The sequence below is a fragment of the Erithacus rubecula genome (assembly GCF_903797595.1).
Source record: "Erithacus rubecula genome assembly, chromosome: 17".
Taxonomy (NCBI): domain Eukaryota; kingdom Metazoa; phylum Chordata; class Aves; order Passeriformes; family Muscicapidae; genus Erithacus; species Erithacus rubecula.
The window spans coordinates 13,719,122-13,743,911 of record NC_136669.1 but is presented as its reverse complement, the minus strand read 5'-3'; the positions used below and the strand labels follow the sequence as shown (position 1 = coordinate 13,743,911).

General features: G+C 45.6%; 1 protein-coding gene across 5 annotated transcripts in view; it reads right to left on the bottom strand.

The window, feature by feature from the left end:
* The window catches only part of DNAAF8 (dynein axonemal assembly factor 8), an 88,136-nt gene that overhangs the window by 44,234 nt on the left and 19,112 nt on the right, over positions 1–24,790 (bottom strand). For all 5 annotated transcript variants that reach the window (XM_079321021.1, XM_079321020.1, XM_079321022.1 and 2 more), the window contains exons 11-14: positions 16,515–16,706; positions 14,010–14,165; positions 9,641–9,835; positions 1,410–1,526 (exon numbers count right to left, since the gene is read on the bottom strand). In XM_079321021.1, the coding sequence (XP_079177147.1) occupies positions 1,410–1,526; positions 9,641–9,835; positions 14,010–14,165; positions 16,515–16,706 (660 nt within the window). The remainder of the gene's footprint in view (positions 1–1,409; positions 1,527–9,640; positions 9,836–14,009; positions 14,166–16,514; positions 16,707–24,790) is intronic.

Below are 24,790 nucleotides of genomic sequence, written 5' to 3'. Positions count from 1 at the left end.
TATAAAAGTGGTCTAATTAGGAATAAAAGCTCCATTTCTTTATGTTTGTCTAGCTCAAGCTCTCCTGCTATTAACCCAGTGCTTACAGCAGCCAGTAAGAAGGATTTTCCTGTAGCTGCTCTGAGTCCCTGGGGCTGCCTGGGCTTGGGGCCAGCTGTGATAACAGAGCCATCCAGCACTGGGAAGCCTCAGGATGTGCCAGTCTGCCCTTTCCTCAGGAGCCTGGCACTTGGCCTTCTCCCCATTGCAGCTTGGGTGAGCTGTGCCTGGCCTGGTCTCAGACATCACCAATTGTGGCCACTGGCTGAATCCTGGACTTTCCACCTTGGCCTTGTCACTGAGGACTCCACCTGCAGGGCTGTGCCCAGTTCTGGGGCCACCAACACAAGAGAGATGCTGGCCTGTCCAGAGGAGCCAGAGAGATGCTGCAAGGGCTGGAGCCAGGCTGGGAGAGCTGGGGGTGCTCACCTGGAGAAGAGAAGGCTCCAGGGACACCTCGGAGCCCCTTCCAGGGCATAAAGGGGCTCCAGGAGAGCTGCAGAGGGACTGGGGACAAGGGATGGAGGGACAGGACACAGGGAATGGCTCCCACTGCCAGAGGGCAGGGCTGGATGGGATATTGGGCAGGAATTGTTCCCTGGGAGGGTGGGCAGGCCCTGGCACAGGGTGCCCAGAGCAGCTGTGGCTGCCCCTGGATCCCTGGCAGTGCCCAGGGCCAGGCTGGATGGGGCTGGAGCAGCCTGGGACAGTGGAAGGTGTCACTGGCATGGCAGGGGTGGCACTGGATGGGCTTTAAGCTCCCTCCCCACCCAAAGCAGTCTGTGGCTTTGTTACCCTGGGCTGATCCCCATTACTGCTGCTGGCCCTGCCCTGCTCTTCTCATTTCACATGGCTGAGTCCTGAACATTTTGTGCTGCACTCCTAACCAAGAGCTAACTGAAATCACTTTAACCTTCTCTTCTCCTGGGGTAGAATCAGTACAATTACTCCCTGCTTGTTTGTACAACACACACAGTTCCTGGAGGTCAGGCACTGCCAGAACCTTCAGAAATTTCTTAGAATGTTTCTGAGCTCAAGTTTAATCAAAGTTGTGCTGTTTACTGACTTACAGTCAAGTGGTTTCAGGTTATCAAAATTTTGTCTACTCTAACAGATTTGCACCTGGTTGGCAGCAATTTCTCCAACCCACACGTTTCAAAGTTTAATCTTCTGTGGCTCAAAGCGATCAGCACATCAATACTGATGACATAAAATACTCAGCTGATATATTTAGGTCTGAGAGAAAAATACTTCAAGATCAGGATTTGTATCAAAGCTCTAGACTGAAATATTCCAGGGCACTTAATTGTCTTTCAGTGTCCCCCCTGAGCCCCAGATGAGGAAGGAGGGGGTTGTTTGTTGTTCTTTACCTCAGTGTCTGTGTCTCTGCAAGCCTCCATGGCACTGCTGTCAGGGAAGTGTTTGTCATCACTCTCAACTGTCTGCCAGTAAAATCCCTTTGGCACTGCAAACACCTTCTCCACTGCCTGAAATGCACAAAAAAATCTCTCACTTCCATATTATATTGGTCCCTTAAAATAAATCAGGAAAACCAGGATCTTATGGGCACAGAGCACACGAGGATGCAGCTGGTGGATTAAACTCAGCCCAGTGTTGTTAATTCATATAATTTGCTTTCTTTCAACAATTCCAGCAGCTCTATTTAAGTGATATCCTAATAATATGAATCTGCAACTGCTTCCCAAGAGCCTGAGCATTCCCAGGGGCCAAGCCAGTGACTCCCCAACACTCAGAGCACCCACAAACATCACCAGGAGCTGCATCCATCAGCTGAGGCTTCAATTCTCCAGGACTGAGCACTCAGCAGAAAAGGGCTTTGTGGAAGCAATGCTCTAATTAACCAATCAAATGGAAGGCTAGGGAAGGGATGCATGAACTTCTACATGCCTGTAGCCAAAACAGCACGTTTCTCCTGTGCTCATGTCACCACAAGTGACACATATCTGTTAGTCTCATCCTGCCACATCCTCATGGATAGGCAAAAAATTGGCATTTAGGTCACAGCTCAACACAGCACAGCATTTCCCCAGGCTCAGCACCTTCTTTTGTTTCTCATCCATTTTCTGGGCAGCCAAGCAAGCAAGTTGTACAAGTGCAAGTGTAAGGATGTGTCACTCAGGAGAATGAGCTGTGACTGCATGCTCTGTGAGCAAGGCCACAGTCCAGGGACAAAGGCAACTCTTGAAAGTCACATTTGTCAGCTTCTGGTTTGAACATTCCAGAAGTACAGGTGCATTTAGGCAGAGTTCACAGTGGGTAGGAATCATTTCAGGGATGAAGAAAAAAAAGGAAGTCACTTTTAAAACACAGACTCAGGTATAGCTCAAAGAGGCTTCACTATTTTAAAGGATCTACTCTGATTTACAGTAGGTGTTAATTTGTCCTCAGCTCACGTGGACTGTCCTTTTCAAAACAGAAAAAGAAATTAATTTTCAACATGCTCTCATCAGGACTTTTATGATGGACAGAAAAGGGGCTAACCCTGCATGGAGAAGCATCCACTCTGCATTATGAGCTCCATATAATGAAGTTTAATTGTGTAATCACCTGAGAGATTTCGGGTGTGCTGCCAGGCAAACGATAGGCACTTCAGAGCATTCCACAAATGTTTCAAAGTAACAACCAGAAAATGAAATTCATTTGAATATTAAAACCCCTCTGACAACTGCCTTTCCACTTCAAGTAACCTTTTGTGTTGCCTCCTTCCTCTATTTCCTGTGTTTCATGAGATATTTGCCTGAAAGCAGAACTGGGGATTTCACTTTTTACCGTTCCAGCCAAATCAACTGCACCAAACCAAGAGCTTTGGCATCTCTCAATGAATCTGCCAATTATGTCCAGCAATCCATCATTCCCCAGCCTCCACTGCTGATATTACACTTGGTTGCTGTGGAAAATACCATCAGAGGAAAAGGAGACTTAAGGAAAGGGATAAAGGGATTTTCCCCATTTCCAGTGCATGATGCCAGCTCCTACCTGCAACAGTGGCACAGTGCAATGAGCCCAGACAAGCCCTACCAAGTGGGAATGCAGCAAAATCCCAGTTTCTTATTTCTTCCAGCTGTTCCTTGAACAAACCTCATGTCTGTGAATGTTCCAGAAGGAAAAGAAGGGACAAACGTGGTCAAACCAACACCAGCCTCTATTTCCATAGAAACCTTCAGGATAATCATCCAGCTCCAGGACATGGGGTGGAAAATCCAAGGGGAGCACCCTGGGATAAGCTGTGGATCCCTGGTGACCCCAGGATGCTGCTGGATGTGGCTGTGGCCACAGATGGGAAGAAAAGCCTGTGGGAATTGTTCCTCTCATCTGTCACATCTATTTTTCAACAGCCAACCTGAATGGGAGTTCACAAACCAGCAGGAACTTGAAAAATCTTAATTCTGCCAGAAAATCCTTCTCCTCATGAATTAGAAAATTGACAGATGGCTGCAGGATGAGCACCCTGCTTTGGCCACCCTGGCTGAAACATGCCAGTGGAGAGCTCCTCACACAACCCTCCTATGCCATCAACAGGAAAAAACAGGGAGAAAGTCACTTTTCCCCTGTGATATAGGAGAGAATTGCATGGATAATATTGTCCCTTTTGGACACAAAAAGAGAGAGGAACCCTCTGCAGGCAGCTGCAGGAGCCTTCTCCTACTAAAATAACTTGAGCACTATTTCTGTTTATGATACTTTAGTGCTCCTTTTAATGTTCTACAATAGGGTAGGTGTAAGAATTGTATTGTTTCACCTCAGGCTGGTTCCTCTCACTCCTCCAACATCACAGCAGCTGCAAATACTTTCCCAAGCCTGTGGAAGCAGCTCTGAGTGCTGACCTGTCCCCAAACCCTGCAGAATGGTGAAGAGGCAGCCCAGCCTTTGATCCCTACCTGAAAACACCTCTCAGTGAGGCTCTGAGCCCTGTCCCAACCTCCCCTCTCCCGGGAGAAGTTTTATCTCAGGGAGGAAGGCTCCTGCACTCAGCCACAGCAGCTGCACAGCCCCAGGGACACTCTGACTTCTGCTGTGACAGGTCTCAAGCCCCAGACTCATGGAACCATAACCCTGTGTGTCTGCAGGGCTTCTTACAGCTCTGACATCCTCTCCATCCACACTGCCATGACCAGGAGGAGCAGGGAGGGAGGGCACATCCATAAACTCCTGGCTTCAGTTATTCCTTTTTGCCAGTTTATCCTTATTTGGTTTGGGTGACAAATTCCAGCTTCTGCCACCTTAAGACACTGGAAAAGACCACTCTGTGCCACAGCTAGGATTGAATACACACCAGTTCTTTCAAAAGCATTTAAAAGACACCCCGAGCTCCTGCTTTGTTTCAGATAATATTACCCAGATGAAGGCAGACAGTTCTGGGAAGGAAACCCACAGGAGAACAAAATCCTGCTGCTAAATCCTTAGCAGAAAGAATAAGCACATCTTAGAGGAGATTGGAGCTGCAGCAAAGCCATGAATTTTAACTGGCACACAGAAATATGACCAAGGCTGTGATCCCCTCTTGGTGCTTACAGTGTTTTCTGTTCCTATCTCTGACAACAGAGGAAGAGCCTTTGCTGTCAAGTGATCTGAAAGAGTCTTTTAAGTTGCAAGAAATCTTCCAGGATGTTCCCAGCCCCAGCAGGAAAACAGAAACTGCAGGAAGAATCCCCATTACTCCACAATCTCATCTCCTCACACACAAGGCAAAGATCTGCTCAGCCATTATCTCTGTGGGACAGCACCAAACCCCTTGGAGAGGGGTGCTGTGCTTGCAGTGCCTGCAGAGCCAGGTGGGAGCTCTGGGCTCAGGTAACCTCTCCCTGCCAGCCCTGCTGAGCACAGCAGAGAAAGCACTTCTCTCTCTCTCTCACTCAGCAAGGCTCATGTCTGATGTGATTCACCAAATCCTGCCCCTGAATCAGGCAGATCACTCTCAAACTCTCTCCTCTCCCTGCTGCCATGTGCAGGAGCACAGTTTCCCTGGTAGAATTCAGATTAACACAATGTTGAGTGTGTTCCCTGCACATCTTCCCTCTCCACTGTGCAGGTTCTCTTCACATGGCTACAGAATTTAGTACAGGGAAGTGGAGGCACCACAGGCAGCAGAAAGTCTGGGACAGAGAGGGCTCATCAAGGAAGACATGCAGTTCTGGTGACTGCTTTCAGGCAGCTTGGAATGGATCTCACTTCCCCTTGTTCCCCTTCTGGATTGGGAAAGGAATATCTTAAACCCCAGAAGACAGGATGAGATAGCAGCTCCCGGCCTTTGTGCCCATCAGCACTATTGGCAAAGCACAGCAGCTCAAGAGTTCTTTAAAGCTGCTCTTTTCAGGAATATTGAGTGATGGACACAATCTAAATATGAGGAAGACCAAAAACCTTTAATGTTTTATTCCTCTCCAAGCTGTGCCTTCATCTTTATTCCAGCTCTGGTAGACATCACTGTAGTCCTCCCTCCTTCTAAAGGTTTGAGGTTTTTTTATTTACAAATGCCAGTGGCTGCCTGAACTCCTGGCTCCATGAAAATAAATGCCAGACTCCAGCAGGATTCAGCCAGAGCCAGCATGTCACCTCCTGCCTCCTGGAGCTACAGCCACGCAGCTATTCTGGGCTTCAGCTATGGATTCTTTTCTATAAATGTAAACTGATGAAGTCCAGGACAAACAGTCCTGGGAAGTTCCAGACCAGCCTTATCCATGTGGAATCACCAGCCAGATGTGCTCTCACCAAGCTGTTGGTACAACTTGAGCAGACTCAGGGTGCCAGCCAGGCAAGAGCTGACGCTTTTCACCAACTCAGTTAAAGACAAGCCACAGGCAAGATCTGGGTGAACCTGTTCTTTTGAACCTCCTGCTTTAGAGCTTCAGCCTGGATGTCCCAGAGCTCAGTGCTGGGCTCCATGGAGGGCACTGCCAGTGCTGCAGGACTCATCCTGCCAGGTCTGAGCCCATGTGGGGGAGCTGTCCTGGGTGTTTTATCCCTCCCCAATACCCAGGTCAGCTGTACAACAATCAGCTCTTTCAAGCTTTGGAGGAGGAAAACACAGTGCTGGGCCATGAACTAATTCTGGGAGCTCGCAGCAATGTGGGGATCAGCTCTGGGAGCTGAGCAAATTGTGCTGCTCTCCAGGGAGCTCTGGCAGCATCTCCATCCCAAAACATGGCCCAGCTTGGGTGCTGCTCACACAGCATGAAATGAGAAAGAACACATGGGGCAATAACCCCAAATCAAACCAGAGTGCCACCAGCACAGGCACTGGAGCACAGCAACCCCCAGCTCCTGCAGTTTGGGATGTGTGAGAGGCAATGCTCACACAGCCAGGGCCTGGAGAGCTGGGTGAAAGGCTGATGTGCTAATGAGCAGCATTCCCTGAGCATGCCTCCCTCAGCACTGAAATTAAAAGAAGTTACAGCAAAAGACAGTGGAAGATGCTGAAGGCAACTCAGCAGGGCCAAGGCCACGGTGCTTGTCAATGAAATAATGTCACAGCACTGAGTTTAAAGCTCAGAGCATTCTCACTGAGCTCATGCTGAAACACAGACCTGAAAGACCCTCTGGAAGGCCTCCCACTCCCTCTTCACACAGAGCTTGGGAATGTCATCTCCAAATCTGTGCCACAAGTGCACAACAAGTGCTGCATCCAGGGCTGCTTTTCCACAGGGATTCCAAGTTTCAGCAGCCATGGCCAGTTCTTCATGTATCCAACATGGTTATTTCAGAATTTGAAATAATGTGTGCAACTTTCAAAGCTTGTGTGTGTAAGAGCTCCTATGGCAACACAGTTAACATCATCTCCAGCAGGGAAAGCCCAAAAATCTGAAATTTCACATGAAAGAACTGCTCTACTTTCTGCCAGCCCCCTGCCACACATCAACCTTGCTGTAAGGTCAGTCTGTGCTGCTGGGTATTTTCAGCAGGCCTGGGCTAAAATATCAGGGCAAAATCAGCTCCCTGGACCCATTTCTGGGGATTCTTATCTACAATTAGCCAGGAAAAAAAAAAAAAAAAAAAAAAAAGTAAGGAGGGAACTTTGTGTAGACCTGCCCCAAATCATGACTATTTAAAAAACCCACACAAACTTTGTGTCAGAGCAGGAAAGCTGCTAGAGGAGCACTGATCACCAGCAACAAAATCAATTTTCTGGAACTTAAAGTGAAAAATCTTCTTCACCTTGACATGGGGATGACTGTGGACAGAGGAGGAGGGATGGAGATTCCCTTTCTTCCTCAAAACCTCCCTGAAAATGCTGCTATGCCCTGACTCCTCTGTCCTGGCAGGCACCTGCACAGGTTGGAGCTCAAGGACATGCTCTGAAAGACGAACATCAAGGGCTGCACCTTTTGAGCTGATGACCCAATGTCCAGAAAAACTGAGGGAGAGGAAAAGAACTCCAGCATGGACCAAAAAGGAGGAGGAAAAGCAGCATCAACACTGGCTCTGTGAGGTGTCTGTTGCATCCTGAGGTTCAGCAGCAGAAAGTATTTTTATTTTATACTAAAATGAAGAAATCCTCTTTCTGCTGACAAGGGACCTTGCAGTTAAGAGCTTCCACAGGGATGTTGTCACTCCCAACCCAAGCTGGGCTTTAATGGCTGCATTGTGAGCTGCTGCTCCTATCAGGAGTGAATTGCTGCAGGTTAATAGGATCCTTACACAGCTCTCATAAAAATGCCTCCCAAAAACCAGCTCAGGCAAAGCAATCTGTTTGGGGTCCAGAAGAGGCAGAAAATCCAGCAGACAAATTGACTGAAAACAAGACATTGGCTCATGCACTAGCAAACAAAAACCATAAAGGTTATTACAATTACTGCTGGCAATTGCTCCCCAGATCACACACAGAGCTGCTCAGTACACATCAGCTTCCCTCTCCCTCCATTTCTACCCATGTTGTTCCACAATCCTGCCAGGATTTCTCTCTCAGACTCTGATCTACCTGGAGCAAAAGCAGGGATTCACTGCATGCTCCTCCAACATGTGGGTGCAGGCTCTTTGGGCTGCTTAGTTTTGTACACACTGTCTCAAAACAAATTTACAAATGTACAAATGTACAAAAAGCAAAGCATGGATCACTGGCCTTGTACCAAACCTTCAGACCAAAGAAGTTAAAAGAATGTGATACTGAGTTTTCTAAGCAGCACTTTTTGGTTGGATTTTAATGACACTTGGGAACATTCTCAGTTGGTAGCACTTTGCAAAGCTCCAGGGCAGACATCAGGGTGAGCTGCTGCCTGCTGAGAGCGTGGCTCATTGAGCCCTGCTTTGGAAATCAGCCTTGCTGCCTAACCAGCTATGAAAATGTGCCTGTCCCACCCTGGCCAGGCTGGACAGGGCTTGGAGCAGCCTGGGACAGTGGGAGGTGTCCCTGCCACGGCAGGGGGTGGCACTGGATGGGCTTTAAGGTCCCCTCCAACCCCAACCATGCTGTGATTCCGTAACTCTGTGGAAAAGCCACAACACCCAGTGGTCTCAGCCTCACTCAAGCCTGGGGGGGCACAGAGCACACAGAGCACTTGAACTTGGGAAGAGAATGTGGATTTTAAATTGACATCACGTTTTCCATGGCATCAAGGCAAAGATCCACCCCCAGAAAGTGCCTGCTATCTTGCTGTTCAATTCCTAATGATTTATAATTCCCCTAATAGGGTATTTGCATAAAAGCCCTGGCTGTTTGAAATGATGCCTTGTTTTATGCCTTAAAAGCATGGAGCAGATTTATCTTTTACCAGTACATCAGACTCTTTATGGCTCTTGCTTCTGCTTGAAAGCCACAGTGACTGCAAATCAACAACACTAAACCTCCTTTTCCTGCACACAAGTGGGATAAACCTTTAGGCAAATTGCTAAGTGCACTGCTAAACCCCTAAGCTTTCATGGCATTGATTCTTACAGAGTCATAGTAATCCCCAAATCTGGTTGAAATGGCAGAAAAGTTCTCATGCTACATCATTTTCAAAATTAGAATTTCATTGTGAATAAGAATTGCAGGCTTTGCCATTCCCTGGAATTGTGTCTCAAGGGTTTTGTTCATCTAAAAATATTGGGACAAGACCACAATTGTCCAGAGGCTGGTGCTGTGGTGGGAAAGAAATAAACAAAACATTCCCTCACAAGGTATAGAAATCAGGTCATATTAAGTGCTGCTTTGAAAACCCACTCTAAATATTTACACCAAGGAAAGGCTGGTAAAGGTCTAAAAGCAGCACTGGATGCCCTCAAGGAATAATTTCCCCAAATTAGTATTAGAAATTCTTGTAACATTTAATTCAGTGGAATATTTGTTATGGAGCACTTGCTAATCTGACAGAAGAGAAAGGTTAATTATTATTCTGCTTATAGACAGCAGTGAGTGCTCCTGCAGACATTTCCAGGCAGGCAAGAGATTGGAAGCATTTGATTTGGAGAGGTGCTGTGTCCTTGTAGCTCACACACTTCCCTGGAAATCCACACATATTAAAATCACAGAATACTCTAATATTAGAAGCATTTGTTTTCAAACTCTCTTTAAATCCTTTGCTAAAGCAAATGAGAATATCTGTTAACACTGTTGACTGGAGCTGATCAAAAAATTACCAGAAGTCCAAGCATTTCTGTACAGTACCTGAGGGTCAGGATTAACAGCAGTGATGTCACTGAGCAGGACAGAGGGAATGGCAGGAAAAAGTGGGCACAGCTGGTTTTGGAAGTGACTGGCCAGTTCATCTCTCCACCAAATAAGATCTGGAAGCCATGTAGAGGTCAGAAAAGCAGAAATCTTCTGGTAAAACCTGGATGTTCCCTGGAGATGTTCTGCAGTCTGCAAAGAGAGGTTAAAAAGCTTTGGTGATGGTTTCAGAAATTCTGTCTGTACCTTGCACCTGCAGCAGCTCCTCCTCTGTGCATGGCCATGTCAGACTCCAGTTCCACACAGCTGCTCTCAGATTCTCCAAACCAACCCCTGGTGGGACACCCTGCACCTCCCAAACCCCCACACCCTTCACCCCATGCTCACATCCATCAGCTCACAAACCCTGCTCCAAAGCAGATCCCACCACACTCAGAGGGGAAGAAAAGCCCATCAGCAGGACCAATAATGAAACATTAACTTCCAAAGGCTTTCTTAGGGATATAAATGAAAACATTGTTAGTGCCCCATCCTGCAAGTGTTCAATGCCAGGGTGCAGTGAGCAATCTGGGCTAGTGGAAGCTGTCCCTGCCCATGGCAGAGGGTTGAAATTAGATGGTTCCTTTAAGGTCCCTTCCAACACAAACCATTCTGTGATTTTTTCAAGACTGAGGCTAATATTAATACTGATACTTTAATATTGAATACTGCACTGCTAAACTACAGTTTTCCATCATTTAACCTCTCCTCTAAGCTTCATTATTCTTCAGGTTGATTCTTAATTAACAGGATTTTCAGAGAACAAAACCAGTGACCTCAAGGAGACCTAATTATAAATTAACAGACTCAACAATTGTGCAGAACATCTTCTCTCCACCAGTGACTCGAGGGAAGTGAAGATCCTGCTCTGCCCTGGTGTGATCTCACCTCAGGTCTGGGCAGTTGTGGGTGCCACCATGTCAGGAGGATCTAAAGCTGCTGAGAGTGTCCAAAGGAGGGACATGGCCATGGGGAAGGGTCTGAGGAGCAGCTGAGGGCACTTGGATTGTTCAGCTGGAGAAGGAGACTGAGGGCAGAGCTCAGCAGGGGCTGCAGCTCCAATCTCTGCTCCCTGGGGCAGGGACAGGACCAGGGAAGGGCTGGATTTTGGGAAAGGTTCTTCCCCAGAGGGTGCTGGCACTGCCCAGGCTCCCCAGGGAATGGGCACAGCCCTGAGGCTGCTCCAGGAGTGTTTGGACAGTGCTCAGGCACAGGGTGGAGTTGTTGGGGTGTCTGTGCAGGGCCAGGGGCTGCACTGGATGATCCCTGTGGGTCCCTCCCCACCCAGGATATTCCATCATTCTGTGATTATTGCACCTAAAAAGTGAAGCTCAAGAAGGAAAACTCCAATCAAATGAGAGAGACTGGGAGCTCCTCTGAGCCACCAGGGAATGAAGTGATAGAGCTCCACACAGGGCCAGTGGGATAATAATAACAACTATATAATAATAATAACTGGGAATGCCTGGGAGATTCTTAGAGAACAGAGGCTGTACAAATCTCATTCCCATCAGACATGCCTGGAACTGCAGCCTGTCTATCAGCAGACAGGGATTACAGGAGGTGTTTTGGCATTTGTTCTGACAACAAGAAACCAAAACCAGGCAGGGATGTTGAAATCTGCCTCACTTCTAGCAGCTGTTTGGAGGAGGGCAGAAATAATTACCTCCAAAAAAAACCTGATAAAAATGAGAGGAAACAGCAGAAACACTGGAACAATGGTTTTATAGTTTAGTGGAATAGGAATAGATGCATCCCAGTTGAATAAGCCAAACGACTTGATGTGCTAAGGACAGGAGTTTTGTCTGGAGAAGCCTCTATTATAATTCTAATTATAACTATTACACCTTGGGACAGAGAACTACAAAATGATAAATAACAAAAGATACAGAGATAACAGTGAAGTGGCTAGTAAATAAGAAATGGATGGCTCAGAGCACCCTTTTGGGGCTGAAAATGGACTCTGGGCTCTACACATTAATATTAAAATATCATTTGTCATCATGGTTAACATTTACACATACTTGGTCTTTTTTGCATAATCTGAAAAAAGTAATTTAAGGTCCCCCTAAATTCTTAAAGCAAACAAAAGCACCTGGAAACCCAAATCTATTTTAAAGGTAAGCCTTGAAAAGTGTCTCTATGTGCCCACAGGAGACAACTGGAACCAGAATGAGTAAGTGCCCCAACAGGATTTTGTTTTTCAATTCAACCACTGAAAACTTGCACTTGACAGGGCAGTGAGAGACTGAGGGCTGCAGTGTGAAGAATAAAGTCCACATTTCTCTTCACAGTAGCTGAAGCTGCCCAAGGGCAGGAACAGGGAGAGACTTGCTGTCATTTTCCTTGTCTCTGCTGGGGCTGACATCCCAGCTCGTGTTGTTCCTCCCAGCTCTGATCTCTGCTGGGGAAAGCAGCAGTTCTACAAATGCCTCAGGAAAGAAAGATTGACACAAGTCAGTGCCACCACAGAGGCAGAGCCTCTAATGAGGGACAGGAAACCCAAGTTCTGCTTGGAAGAACTGCCCCAACACCTGAAATGTCACTGCAGTGCAACAGAGCTGAGCTCAGAAGTTTTTCATGAGGAAGATGCTGGGGCCCTGGCACAGGGTGCCCAGAGCAGCTGTGGCTGCCCCTGGATCCCTGGAAGAGTCCAAGGCCAGGCTGGATGGGGCTTGGAGAAACATGGAATAGTAGCAGGTGTCCTGGCTGCATGCAGGGATTTGGCCTTGATGGCTTTGAATGGCCCCTTCCAACCCAAACCATTCTGTGATTCCATGACAAGGACTCCAAAAACTGCACAGTGTTTGATTTAATCACTCCCAGCTCCAACCAAACACTCAGGGCAGCCTGAGCCCACAGCTCCATAAGTTCATTCAGTTCTGCAACCCTGGGGACATATTTTGGGCATAATCAGCACTCAATAATTGTGGTGTTTTGGCCAAGCCCTCAGCTGGAATAAGCAGAGAGCAGGTCGGGCTCTGTCCCTCCATTTGCCTTCCTCCACTGAGGAAACACCTTAAATTCAGTTACCTTGGGCAGGAACCAACACCAAGTCCTTGTCCAGTCCAGCAGAGCCTGGTCTCACCAGCCTCTGCCCAGGGCTGCTCAATGACTAATGGAAAAGCTGCTCATTGTTTTGGGCTGGGTTTTTTTGGCAGTGTTTTCATCATGACATTTGGTGCCAGCATCCATCATTTATTTTCAGGACTACTGGAGCCACAGCTGTCAAACTCTAGGTTTTGTGAGACAACATGGGGAATTCAATTTTTGCTGCTCCCAGGCAGCAGCTGCAAGTGAAGAACACTTGCTGCAGCTGAGGAGGGGATGCTGAAGTGTGTTTTAAAAACATGTTCACACATCCTGCTCCATTTTGGCTCCCCATGGTGTGGCCAGCAGGTAGAATACAGACACCTGGGGATGAAGCAGGCAAAAACAGAGTAGGAAATCCACTCCCAACTCACTGAAGTTGCCTTGAGCCATCTGAGAGGATCTCAGCAGAGCACAGGGCAGCACCTCAAAGGTTTCTCAGCCACAGGATTGAGTTATTCAAGCAAGTGGCTCTCAGAAGATCTGGGGGACACAGGAATTGCTGCTCCCCACATCCACCTGACAACACTTCCCAGCAAGAGTCACCCACACTGCTCAGGTAAAATAGGTCCTTAAGCAATACCACCTGAAAAGCTGTCTCAAAAAAAGAAATAGGTACAAGATGCTCCACCCTGTACCAAATCAGCTCTGTGAAAGAACCAGCAGGGCAGAGCTCAAAGCTGCAATTTCACAGCTCTGCTGTGGTCTGCACAGGAGTTCATCATATCATACATCACATGTGCTAAATTTCCTTCCAGTTTTTTTGCACAGCTCAGGCTCTGGGGGTCACCAAAATTGAGGGGACAGGCTCAGCTCCTGCTTCCAGGCCTCAGCTCCTGGCAGTCATATAAAAATAACTCTTCCTTCTGTGCCACACTCTTCACATGGTTAAAATAAAGGAGGAATAACCACAATAGGTACCAAAAGATGTGTCTCCTCCAAATGCAGCTAAATTCCTGCAGTGTGAGGTTACACTAATGAGCAATTGACAAAAAATGATGCCACAGAGAGCTGCTTTCTGGTCTGCACATAATCAAAATGCAGCATAACTGAGGGCAGCTTGGGTTGGCAATAAGCTGTGAGCAATCCTTCAGTCCCACAGCACTGGGCTGTTCCCCCATCCCAATTTGGGCAGCTCTTATCCTGCTCTGTCCAGCCCTGCTGGAATTTGAGCTTGAATTGGCACATGCAGACCTGCTGCTCAGTACAACTAGCAGGGGTAAATGCTGCTACTCACTGCTGACTCCTGGGTGTCAGGGCAGCTCTGGGCTGAAGGTTCCTCTGGTGCCCCCAGGCAGGCATAGAGGGCCAAGCCTTCCTCTCTCCAGGCTTGCTGCAGCCCCAGCACTTCAAATGGAGCTTTGGGATCATTCTTCCTCTTCACAGGAGGCACCTGGAAATCCATTGGAACACAATTCCATATTTAGATGGACTGAAAAAAACCTTTATCTTGCTCTTTTGCTTTTGAGTAGAGCCCCACAACAACCCAGGGAGCACTCTGCTTTGATTAGTAGATTAGCTGTGGTTTAGCCAGTAGAAAAATCAATAAAGACCAAATTAAATAGGAATAACACATTGCTTTTGATAAGCCATAGGATTTATTTTCTCAATGAGGACTTGCAAGCTCTGACTTCCACCAGTTTCACTGTGTGGAAGCAGGAATTCACATTATTTCCCTGGTTCAGCAAGGGGTGAGCACAGAACCCCTGCCAAGGCTGCCCAGAATGTTCCTGTCACAGCAGCACTGTCTGTGCCTTTATCAGTGACAGTGAGATCAATCCAATCTCAGCTCACAAATCAATGCAAAGGGCTGCTGCAGGCTTTCCTAAGAAACCCTTCACTGACAGCCCAAACCCCAGCAACCCCCATCCTGTGAATCCCCTTTTAGTTGGGCTGAGGTAATTTCTTTTTAATGGATTTTTTTTTTTTTTTTTTGTGCATGTGTGTGTGGGAGGCAAACATTCCATTTTCCAGTTTATAGATCTGATTTAAACAAAAAGGGTAAAAAGTGATTTCTGCAACCCACAAGACATAAATTATTATTGTGAATATCAGTTTAGATCCAAGGAGAAGGTTCCAGTAGGACAGACTGTGCCTTGGATCTTTAGGTTGCTCAAAGTCAGATGAAACATAATCCACTTGAACATGCAGAATACACAAAAATCTTGATTATAAATTTGAAAAGAGAGAGGAGAGACACTTGAAACAGCCTGGGAAGGCACTGGGATGCTCCAAAATGTCCAGGGCAGCTGGTGAAAAGGGGCAGGAAACTCTGGGAAAGCCAGACACAGGGAATCAGCAAAGCCAGGAGAAAGGAAAAGCAGAGCTACATGCTCTGGATGGGGAAAAAGGCAACTGTGAGCTACAGGACTGTAATTCCCTCCCAGGGCTCTGGTGGACACAGAAACTCCAAGTCTTGTTCTCCTGGTAGATACCATCACCAGTCTCTAGGTGCATTATCAGCTCTGTTTACTGCATATACAGCCCCAAACCATTTACAGGGAGATAAAGGGCTTTAAAAACATGTTTTTAACACAGGGCAGGCTGGATTTTGAAACTGCTGCACAGCCTAGCTGGATCACTCAAAACAGCAGCAGCAAGTCCTGCACTGCTTTGAACACTGGATTCCAGCACATCTCCAGTGGGACCATAAGGATATGCTGATTTACACAAGCCAGACAATGGAATTGAATGGATTACCAGCTGAGAATTTGGTCTAAAAATGCCTCAACATTTCCAATCCTTTCAGTAAAAGAAATGCAAAATTCTTCATTGCTACCAGCAGCCATTTCAGAGCCTGTGTAGAATAAATTGGTGGATTTTGCCCCAGTTTTTCTGGAGCACAAAGTCCATCTGAACATGTGACTCTACAGCCAGCAGAGTGACACAGCCCTGGGAGCTGAGAGCTCAGGTTTGGGTTTTTTTTTTTAATGGGAATAACACAAGAGAAAGAGCTCACACTGCAGCTGGTCACAAGCTAACGAGTCTGAATGGAAAATTCAGGATCCAGGGCTGTTCCAGTGGCAATTTTCATTAGCACTGAACTAACACTAAAGAATGTTAGCAATGTTTTAATGCAAGCACGAATATCATTAACAATTAATTGTGTTTAAGTGGAGTTTAAGTGATTTAAAAGCCTGGCTGCACAGGGTGAAATCTACCTTGACTGCATGGATCAGTATTGGTATCTCAGAGTCTTTCCCAGAAAGAATAAGGCCACTGAGAAGGAAGGAAAAATCTGCATTGGGGAGGAAAAAGACACTGTTTTCCCTAGAGAATAAAGGGTAATATGGATGGGAAGGAGAGAAGATGGGGTGGTTCCTCTAGAGGAGAAAAACATGTGAACCAAAGGACAATTAATGCAGCCCCTCACTTGTTCACAGCACTCTTGATTATCAGGAAGGCTCTGTTCTCATCTAGAACAAGTGGTGAAATCCAGGAGCCTGTGTCCATGGCCAAGGACAAAGCCCAGCACTCAGCAGTCACTTTCAACAACTGCAAATCTGCCACAACAATTTTTCACTTCTTCATGAACTCCAGCCACAACCCAGCTCCACTGACTGGTGAGACTTTAATTTGCTGACTCTGAGGTGAATTAGAACATAATTCCCACTTTGTTCAGACACTGTTTTGGAGCTGTTGGGGGGCAAATAGGAGATTTCAAGAGTGATTATGTGTTCACTGGAGGTGCAGGCACAGCCCCCATCACCCAGAGCCCTTTGTGCCAGCTCACTGCACTCACCAGGGACAGCAGCCATGCCACCAGTGCCTGGTAGATGTTGGCTGCTCCCAGCACCTTGTCAGGCACCTGCCCTTCACACTGATCTGTGGCCACTTGGCCACAGCTTGCCAGCCAAATGGTCATCAGCAGCACCTCCTTTTTCCCACTGTGGGGTCCAGGCAATGTGTCAATAGCTGGCAAAAAAGAGGCTTCCTGTTAAAAAAAAAAAAAAAAAAAAAAAAAAAAAAAAAAGTATGAAAATGAAAGTCACTCGGATTACTGGAAATGTATTCCTCATCAGGAATTAATTACATTCATTGCCATCACAGGAGGGGCATTTAACACCCAGAGAGCATTTATCAAAGAGGGAGAATGAGCCATAAAAGCCAGGTTGTTCCATCAGTGACACCTGCCTGAGCACTGCAGGTTTTCTTGGACAGCTGTCACCTGGCTCCTCATTTAGTCACACACTGCCTGGTGAATGGAAGGTTACACAGTCACAGCTGGAAAAGTGTGATTGAATTTATTCTGTATTCAAGACTCAGTGTTTGGGTTTTTTTTTTTTAATCACTGAAAAGCCCTCAAACAAGCCTGATAGTGTGAAAACTCATTATTTTCTGCTTCACCTAACATCCCTCATCATTTCAGAGATGAGGTCACAGTTAAGGGAACTCACCTCTTTTCTCTACTTCAGCACTGATAGTTGGTTATTTAGGATGCAAATTCCCTCTCCTTTAAGAGAACTGTTCAAGACACAACTTCAAGTTTGAACTGTGGACTTACAGCTTTTTGTCCTTCCCCAGATGCAGCAGCTGCAGCTGTAATTATTGCTGCCTTGTTTTTCTTATCTATATTCAACTTGCTGCCCCTGACATTTCTTTGGTAAATTAACCAGCAAGTCTCTAAAATCCCAAAGATTCTCCAGTACTGCTCCTCAATAGTTACAATTACAGAATCATGGAAGGGTTTGACTTGGAAAGGACCTTAAAACTAATTTTCTTCCACCCCCTCCCACAGGTAGGGACAACTTCCACTGGACCAGGCAGCTCCAGGCTCCATCTAACCTGGCCTCATGTTTTCAGTTGCTCCATGTAGCCTGGATGAGCATTTCTGCCCACACCTCTACACTGAATGAAACCTTAATTTGATTTACCTGAATTTACTCTGAAAGCAAAGTAGGCTAAATCCAATTACAGCCACTTTAATTCTGAATTAAAATGTCCAAAAAGGTGTTTCATGACTAATCCACTTGACAAGTTAATGTAGCTTGACTTTTGTGCTGCTCCTCAAAACAGACAACTTCTTAAAGTGGTTTAATCAGGAATAAAACTAAAGTAGCTCCACTGTGTCACTCAATGTTTTGGTACTATATAAAACTGTAATTAGTAATAAAGGCAAAACAGCCATGCGAACGTGTGTGATGTTGCAGATTTGTATTAATTAATACAAATTAATACTTGGGTGCCAACAGAATTCCTCAGGGCTTTGACCCCTCCACTGAAATCCCCTGAGGAAGAAGCCCTGGGAGAAACTCTGGGACCATGAGGGAACAGTGATTTTCTCCTATAGCCTGTGCTGGACACAGGATTCTTCATTCCTCCCTCAACAAGGGTGTGGGGACCAATGAGAGGAGGTGATTTAAGGATTAATGACATAATCATATCTATAATTAATGTTTCAGCAAGAAATCAACTATTCCAAACTTCCTCAGCCCAGCAGCAGAGGAAGGCTCAGTGGGTTTTCTGACCAAAATCAAATTAGTTTATTAAGGTTCTTTCTGACTGAAGTTTTGGTGAAGGTTGGAACTTTCCCTCTCCTCCCTCTGCCAGCCTCCTTACCCCAACAAGAATCTAATAATAACTTCTGAAATATTAAGACTAATGAACAAAAAATGAGCTAATCCAGTTTAATTCTGGGCAAGAAGAGCTGAAGAAAGATACAACTGCTGCTTTCAGCACAGCCCTGCCCAGTTTACCCCAGTCTGCAGAGGAGAGTTCAATTTGCCCACGTTACACTGCCTTTTATTTGTGACAGTATTAGGTTATAAAAAGCCCAAAATTACTCAAATGCTGGGCTATTTTTGGTTGCTCTGGCTGGAATTGTGCTGTCACTCAGAGATAGGCTTGCAGCTGATTGCAGTCAAGTGCCAACAATTACCAAAGAGTAAATAAGATAAAATTTCCTCTTCCCAAATTTCTTGCTATTTTACTGTGCAATGAGAATTTATGTCATTACAGCTCAGTTTCTCAACCACCCTCCATCCTCAGCTCTGGCTTTTTTTTCCTCCACTCTCACATAAAAACAGTGCAAGAAGGAGCAGCAACCACAGTGAGCAGCCAAGGAGTGACCTCTGCTCAAATCCACAGCACAGGGAAATGAGCAAAAAGGAATTGCAAGATAAATTCAAGACAGTCACATAATCCAGCCTGCATGACAGTGGTGCTGAACTTCCACAGAGGCATTTAGGCTGAGGGAAGGCAGGACTGGGTGGGATATTGGGCAGGAATTGTTCCCTGGGAGGGTGGGCAGGCCCTGGCACAGGGTGCCCAGAGCAGCTGTGGCTGCCCCTGGATCCCTGGCAGTGCCCAGGGCCAGGCTGGATGGGGCTGGAGCAGCCTGGGACAGTGGAAGGTGTCCCTGCCCATGGCAGGATGAGCTTTAAGGTCTCTTCCCATTCTGGAATTCCATGATAATCCCAAATGAAGTCACTATTAATTAAAAACTCATTTGTAAAAAATGACAATTTACCTCCATATTATTATTATTTTAAACCAGAGCTGTTTATGATGACAGCAAGCCAAGGCCTGGTGGGCAGAAGATTGCCAGCCAAGATTAACATCATTTTATTTTTAATAAAATAGCTCACAGCGGTTTAATGATGCTTTTGTTGATATTTTTTAAAAGAGTAGTTAGCATTACTCTTCCTACACATCCATGTTAGATTGGACAAAGAGCTTCAAAGACTGGGAAACAAAAATGTCAAGAAAGGCTGGAATAACCAAGGAGAAGTTTGAGGAGTTGCCCCAGTGACAGGATAGAACACTGATAAACCAATTTTTTTTACTTTAATAGATACAGTCTCTACTTTTCAGGTAAATAAAACTTCCCTCCCAGCACCTTTTCCAACACTAACATGGGAGTAAGGCAGCATGTTCCACCCAAAAAACTCCCTCCCTACTCCACCCTGCAGCAGCCAGAGCTCCATCCACACAACCCCTGCATGGGAAAGGCAAAACTCTCAGAACCTCCTCCTTCAGCACAGAGGGGTGAGTGAGGGGAAGGGGAGGAACAGCAAAACTGCCACTCTCATTGGCTGGAAGTTTAATCAAAATAATTGTTTTCAGACCTGTCTAAATTTATCCTCCTATGTCATCTGCACCCTAGCTTGGATCCCAGATTTAAGAGGCAATCCCTGATGAATGGCAAATTACTGGCTGTAAGAACTCTTCTGCCAAACGATGCATCTGCTGTGGGTTTGTAAATGTGAGCTGATTTCTAAGTGCTGCAGCAGCTCAAGCTAATTTCTCTAATGAACCTTCCCCTCTCATTGCACAGCTGCTGTGCTGCTCCATGGTCCTGCTCTGCCCTGGACACAGCTCCTGGTAAAGCCATAACCATGATGATTGTGTGGCTATATTCCCTATTTTCCACACAGTCACGTGGGAAATGTAGGATTTTTAGGACACATTGAACAATTCTGGCCATCTAAGGCAAGGCAGATTATCACTATTCCACAGCTTCTAAAAATTCTTGCATTAGATGAAGACATATTGGAAATGTCAAGTGTTTGTTCATTTTCATTCTGTGGGGAAGGAAAAATGATGGCAATGCCATCTGCTAGATGATTTGAAATTCCACATTAAAGTGTGGAATAAACCCTGAAACCATTCAAAAAAACTGCTTTATCACTGCAAAGTGGGAGCAATGGGTGAGAATGAGGAGAGGATCTGCAGTTCCTGCATGCAACTGGCAGAACACTCTGGAATTAGGAAGTTGACTTTTTCTGACAAAAAGGAGAGTACAATTGATGTTTAATGGCCTTTCTGTAAATGCATTTCTGTACCAGAGTCACTCTGTGGCACCAATGCCTTTCTGAGCATCATGCTGAGGTTATGGATCTGAAAAACATGATGGGGGCAAGATGGTATTGAAATTTCTTATGTGGATGAGCCTCAGATTGCTCAAAGAGGGGAATTATGATGCTCCAAAGCAGATAACTCTGCCAAGGGAGGTTGCAGGGATCCAGGGAGTTGCATAATGGGGCATTATTTGCTCTGATCTCCACAGTTTTCAATTCACTTAGGACACTCCAGATCATAAGAGTTTAAGTTAAAAATATAATAATAAAGAAAATGTCTTTGCTGAAAGTTTTCTTGCTCTGGACAATTATTCTTAGCCTTGGGTATGAGCAATAAAACCTCTTAACTGCACTAAGGGAATTCTCAGCTGCTTCACTGGAGTTAATGGCTCATCTATCAAAAGATGTGGATAAACCCTCTTCCAAAGGAGGGCAAGGATCTGGTCCTTAGGATTTGTTAGCAGAGAGATGCCGTGGATCACAGAGGATCAAAATATTTTTGGTCCAAATTAAACAAGTTAAAAAAACCCCATTCAAATAACTGGTAATGGCTTTTTTTTTTCTTTTTTTTTTTTTTTTCCACATATAATTTCTTTATTTTTTAGAAGTGGGAGAATTTTCTGATAAAGGCTCAGCTCAGGTAAACACTGACCTGAGAAGTACATTGAAATTTAAAGCAAAGTAACACTGAGTCTTATTAGAGTTTGTTTGCTTTCTGAGACACAATCATTAAAAATGAGAAGTGCCTTTTCCATGATTGGTGTTTACACTCCAGTAACACTTGGAGAGGCTCAGAAGGATTCCCAGCCTCATTGTGCTGGTGTTCTGAGCACATGTAACAAAAAGTTCCTCCTCTAATGAGTTTATACTCCTGGTTAATGAGAAGCAGCTGAAATGAGTAAAGGAAGTTTAATTACTTACACATTTCATATGAGCACAAGACTGGGACTCAGGAACTTGTGCCTCAGTCCTGGCTCTGGAATGAAGGATTTCTCTGTGGAACTGTAAAATCAGGATAATATTTCCTTATCCTGGTCCCTGTCTAGCTGGATTAATTATCACAACTCTGTAAAGTGCTCTGGAGAGGAAGAGTGTAAGATTATGAACAAACTTTCACAATTAACCTCTGTTCCCTTTCCTGCTCCTGAAAGTGTTGTGGCCTCTCAGCCCCCTCAGTGTCATCTTATCTGCATCTTGTTCTGCAAAGGATTCCAACCTCACATGAAATGAGGTCCAGCCTGGTACATGAAATGTGTCAGAACTCCCAGAGCCTCTGCAGGGAAGGGAATTGCACTTGGAAGTGTTGGGGCAGGAATTGCTCCTCAGCCATCTGAAATCTAGGCTGGCATTTGGCACATGCTCCAAGCTGGGTTTAAATCCTATGGAAATAGCTCTACTTGGATACTCCAGGAGATTCCCAGGGGAGTGGAACAAGATCATCTTTAAGGTTCATTCCAACCCAAATCATTTGGGATTGGTTCTATGATTCACCATACATTTATCAACCTAAGGAAAGCCTGATTTTTTTTTCCCCCATCTATTTATCTTTGTCATGTATTTCCCTTGATACTCTATGAAATCCCAAAATAAATTAAGGAAAATAAAGGGTCTGGGGGAGGAAACTCTGCTCAGCTGCTTTATCAGGAAGTTTAGCAGAGCTAAAGTGGTTTATTTTACAAACTGTCAGATTCCAATTAAAATGGATTGTATCCAGTTTGTCACAGGCTCTGTGCTCTTCCCTCCAGCTATAAAATATCCTCCAGCCCACCTTTCAGACCTGTGAATTTGGGGCTTTGTGATCCTGAGAACTGCTAAGTGCTTACAGTGTTCCCTGAAGCTGGTGGGAACTCCAGGTGCTTGGCACAGAGCTGGGTAGAGCTCTGTGTTTGCAAAATAAAAATAACTGCACGATTCTTCCACTCCATAATCTCAGATAAAGCCCTGAATTCCATTCCCTGCCACTGAGAACAATGCCCCATAATGAGTATTTGTGGAATAATGTGTTTACAAGTTGTAACCAAGCTTATCCCCCTGTGTGCTGAGATTTGGAACACAAGCCCAGCCTAAGTCAATGCTGAGCAAGAAGGCATGAGGAAAACCAGGAGTGCAATTTAAATCCTGCAGTTCCTTTAACAGACAAGACTGAACATCCCCTTGAAAAAGCAGAGGGGCAGGTTCAGCCTCCTTTCATCTAGAAATAGCATCAGAGATCAGAGCCCTGAGGTAAGGCCAGGAGTTGGGAATTCTATTTTGATTCCAAGACAGAGAATCATGGCAGAAAGTGTTTGTTTCCTGACTGGCACTTGTTCAGAGCCACTGCAAACCCAGGGCAGCTCTTCCTGCTGCCAGCACAGGAAGACATGGAGCAGGACCTGAGGAGACAAAAAGCCCAGAGATGGTTTTGTGTCCTCCTGTCCTCTCCAGGATGAGAAATTGAACTTGTCTCGTGGGCATTTTACATTATTGTCTTCAAGTTTAATGTGAGCATCCTGCTAATGTGAATGGAGGAGTATTCAGGACCTCTACTGGCAGCAAGTTCATGCATGGAATCCTGGAAACTCTGCTCCTTTTCCTTGTATTAACCTTTCCCTTAAGCAACAGCAATGAATGTTCCCATCTGTCAAACTCAGGCAGGAGTGTATTGAGGAATAAGCCTAAATGCATTTTAATCACTTCCAAGATATGCTGAGGAATAGAAAGGATTAAATATCTCCCATTATCCTGGGGCCTTTTTCAAACTGCAGTCAGAGAAACAGCACTGCAAGATCTCATTGTTTTCTAAAGTCCTGGCTCTTCAATTTCTTCCACAGCTGGAAAAAGCACAAATGTGGGAGCCCCTGGGAACCATCAGAGTGGCTCCCCAGGTTTACATGGAAGGTTCTCCATGGCTTTTTGTTCACCCTGTTACATTTAGAACAGGTGAATTTCCTGGTTCTGAGCATTTCTACAGCAATTTGGCTGGAAAACCTCTTAAAGCAGCCAAAGGTTATGAAAACAGCTTTACTGTGTGGCTCTTGGAGCTGCTCTGGTGGTGTGAGCAGAATTGGGGAGAGGAGCCATGAGGATGGGAAGTACAAGCTGCCCTAAGAGTGCCTGGGCATCTCCATAACATTCCTGGCTCTGGGAACACAGAGAGCAAGCTGCTGCTGTGTGGAGGGAGGTGTTTATAACACAGACATGCAAGGCTAGACCTTCTGCTTGCTTATTGAGGCACATCCTTAGGTCACATCCGTGCCATCCTGAGCCTCAGCTCCTGGGATTTGTGCCCACAGCCAGGGACAGCAGGAAGCAGCTACCCCAGCAAAGTGCTGTGCCAGCAAATCCCCCCATTTGCTTTCCCTGGCACCATGTGGGAAGATGAAGAGGAGGCCAGAAACACAGGCTCTGTGCCAGCTGCCAGCCACCCATGCTAGAAAAACATTTCCTTGGGATCTTCCATCTATTCCAAATGCTGTGCTGTGCTGGGCTGGTGGCACAAACAGGAATCTTGGCCTTCTGTCTCTGTGTACTAAGTTTAACTCCATCTCTAATTGCCTTAGTTTATTTTTAAGCCTTTTTTGAGTCGAGGCAGAGGGTTCATTAAGTACAGGAGATTTTAATCTTGTTTCAGGAACTCATTAAATGCCTGGCAGGAAAAAAGAAATGGAGGAATTCAGGGGCCATCTGGTGGCTGCTGGGCACTGCACTGCTGGCCACAACCTTGGCATCAGCCCAGCAGGGAGAGCACCTGGAGCCAAGCAAAACCCAAACTCAGCCCTGGTGTCCAAAAAAAAAGAGTGTAGGAAATATTCAGTGATTTTTACAGTTAACAGGGTCTTTTAAAGCTATATTAAAATAATAGTAAGGGCTAAATGCTGTTATAATTATATTCACACAGAGGCACTTGCTTTGGTCCAGGGTCAATGAAAACATTTGGTCACAGGTGAATTTGGACCACCAGGATCACCTTTGGAGTAATACACACACAGAAAAATTCAACTACAGTGTTCCAAAATAATTATAATCATAAAAAGATTTATAAGTTTCCTCAGCTTCTCCAAATAGATGTACTGCACCACATTTTGGGTACAGATTGGCATTTCTCTAAGGAAGTGGCACAAAACCTATTCCTTCATGAGTGGTTGATCAGGCCTTTGTCCTTTCTTTAAATGGAGACATTAATCTGACTTTCTTGCAGTCCTTTTCCTCTCTGCATTTTCCACCCAGCAATAAAAGTGGT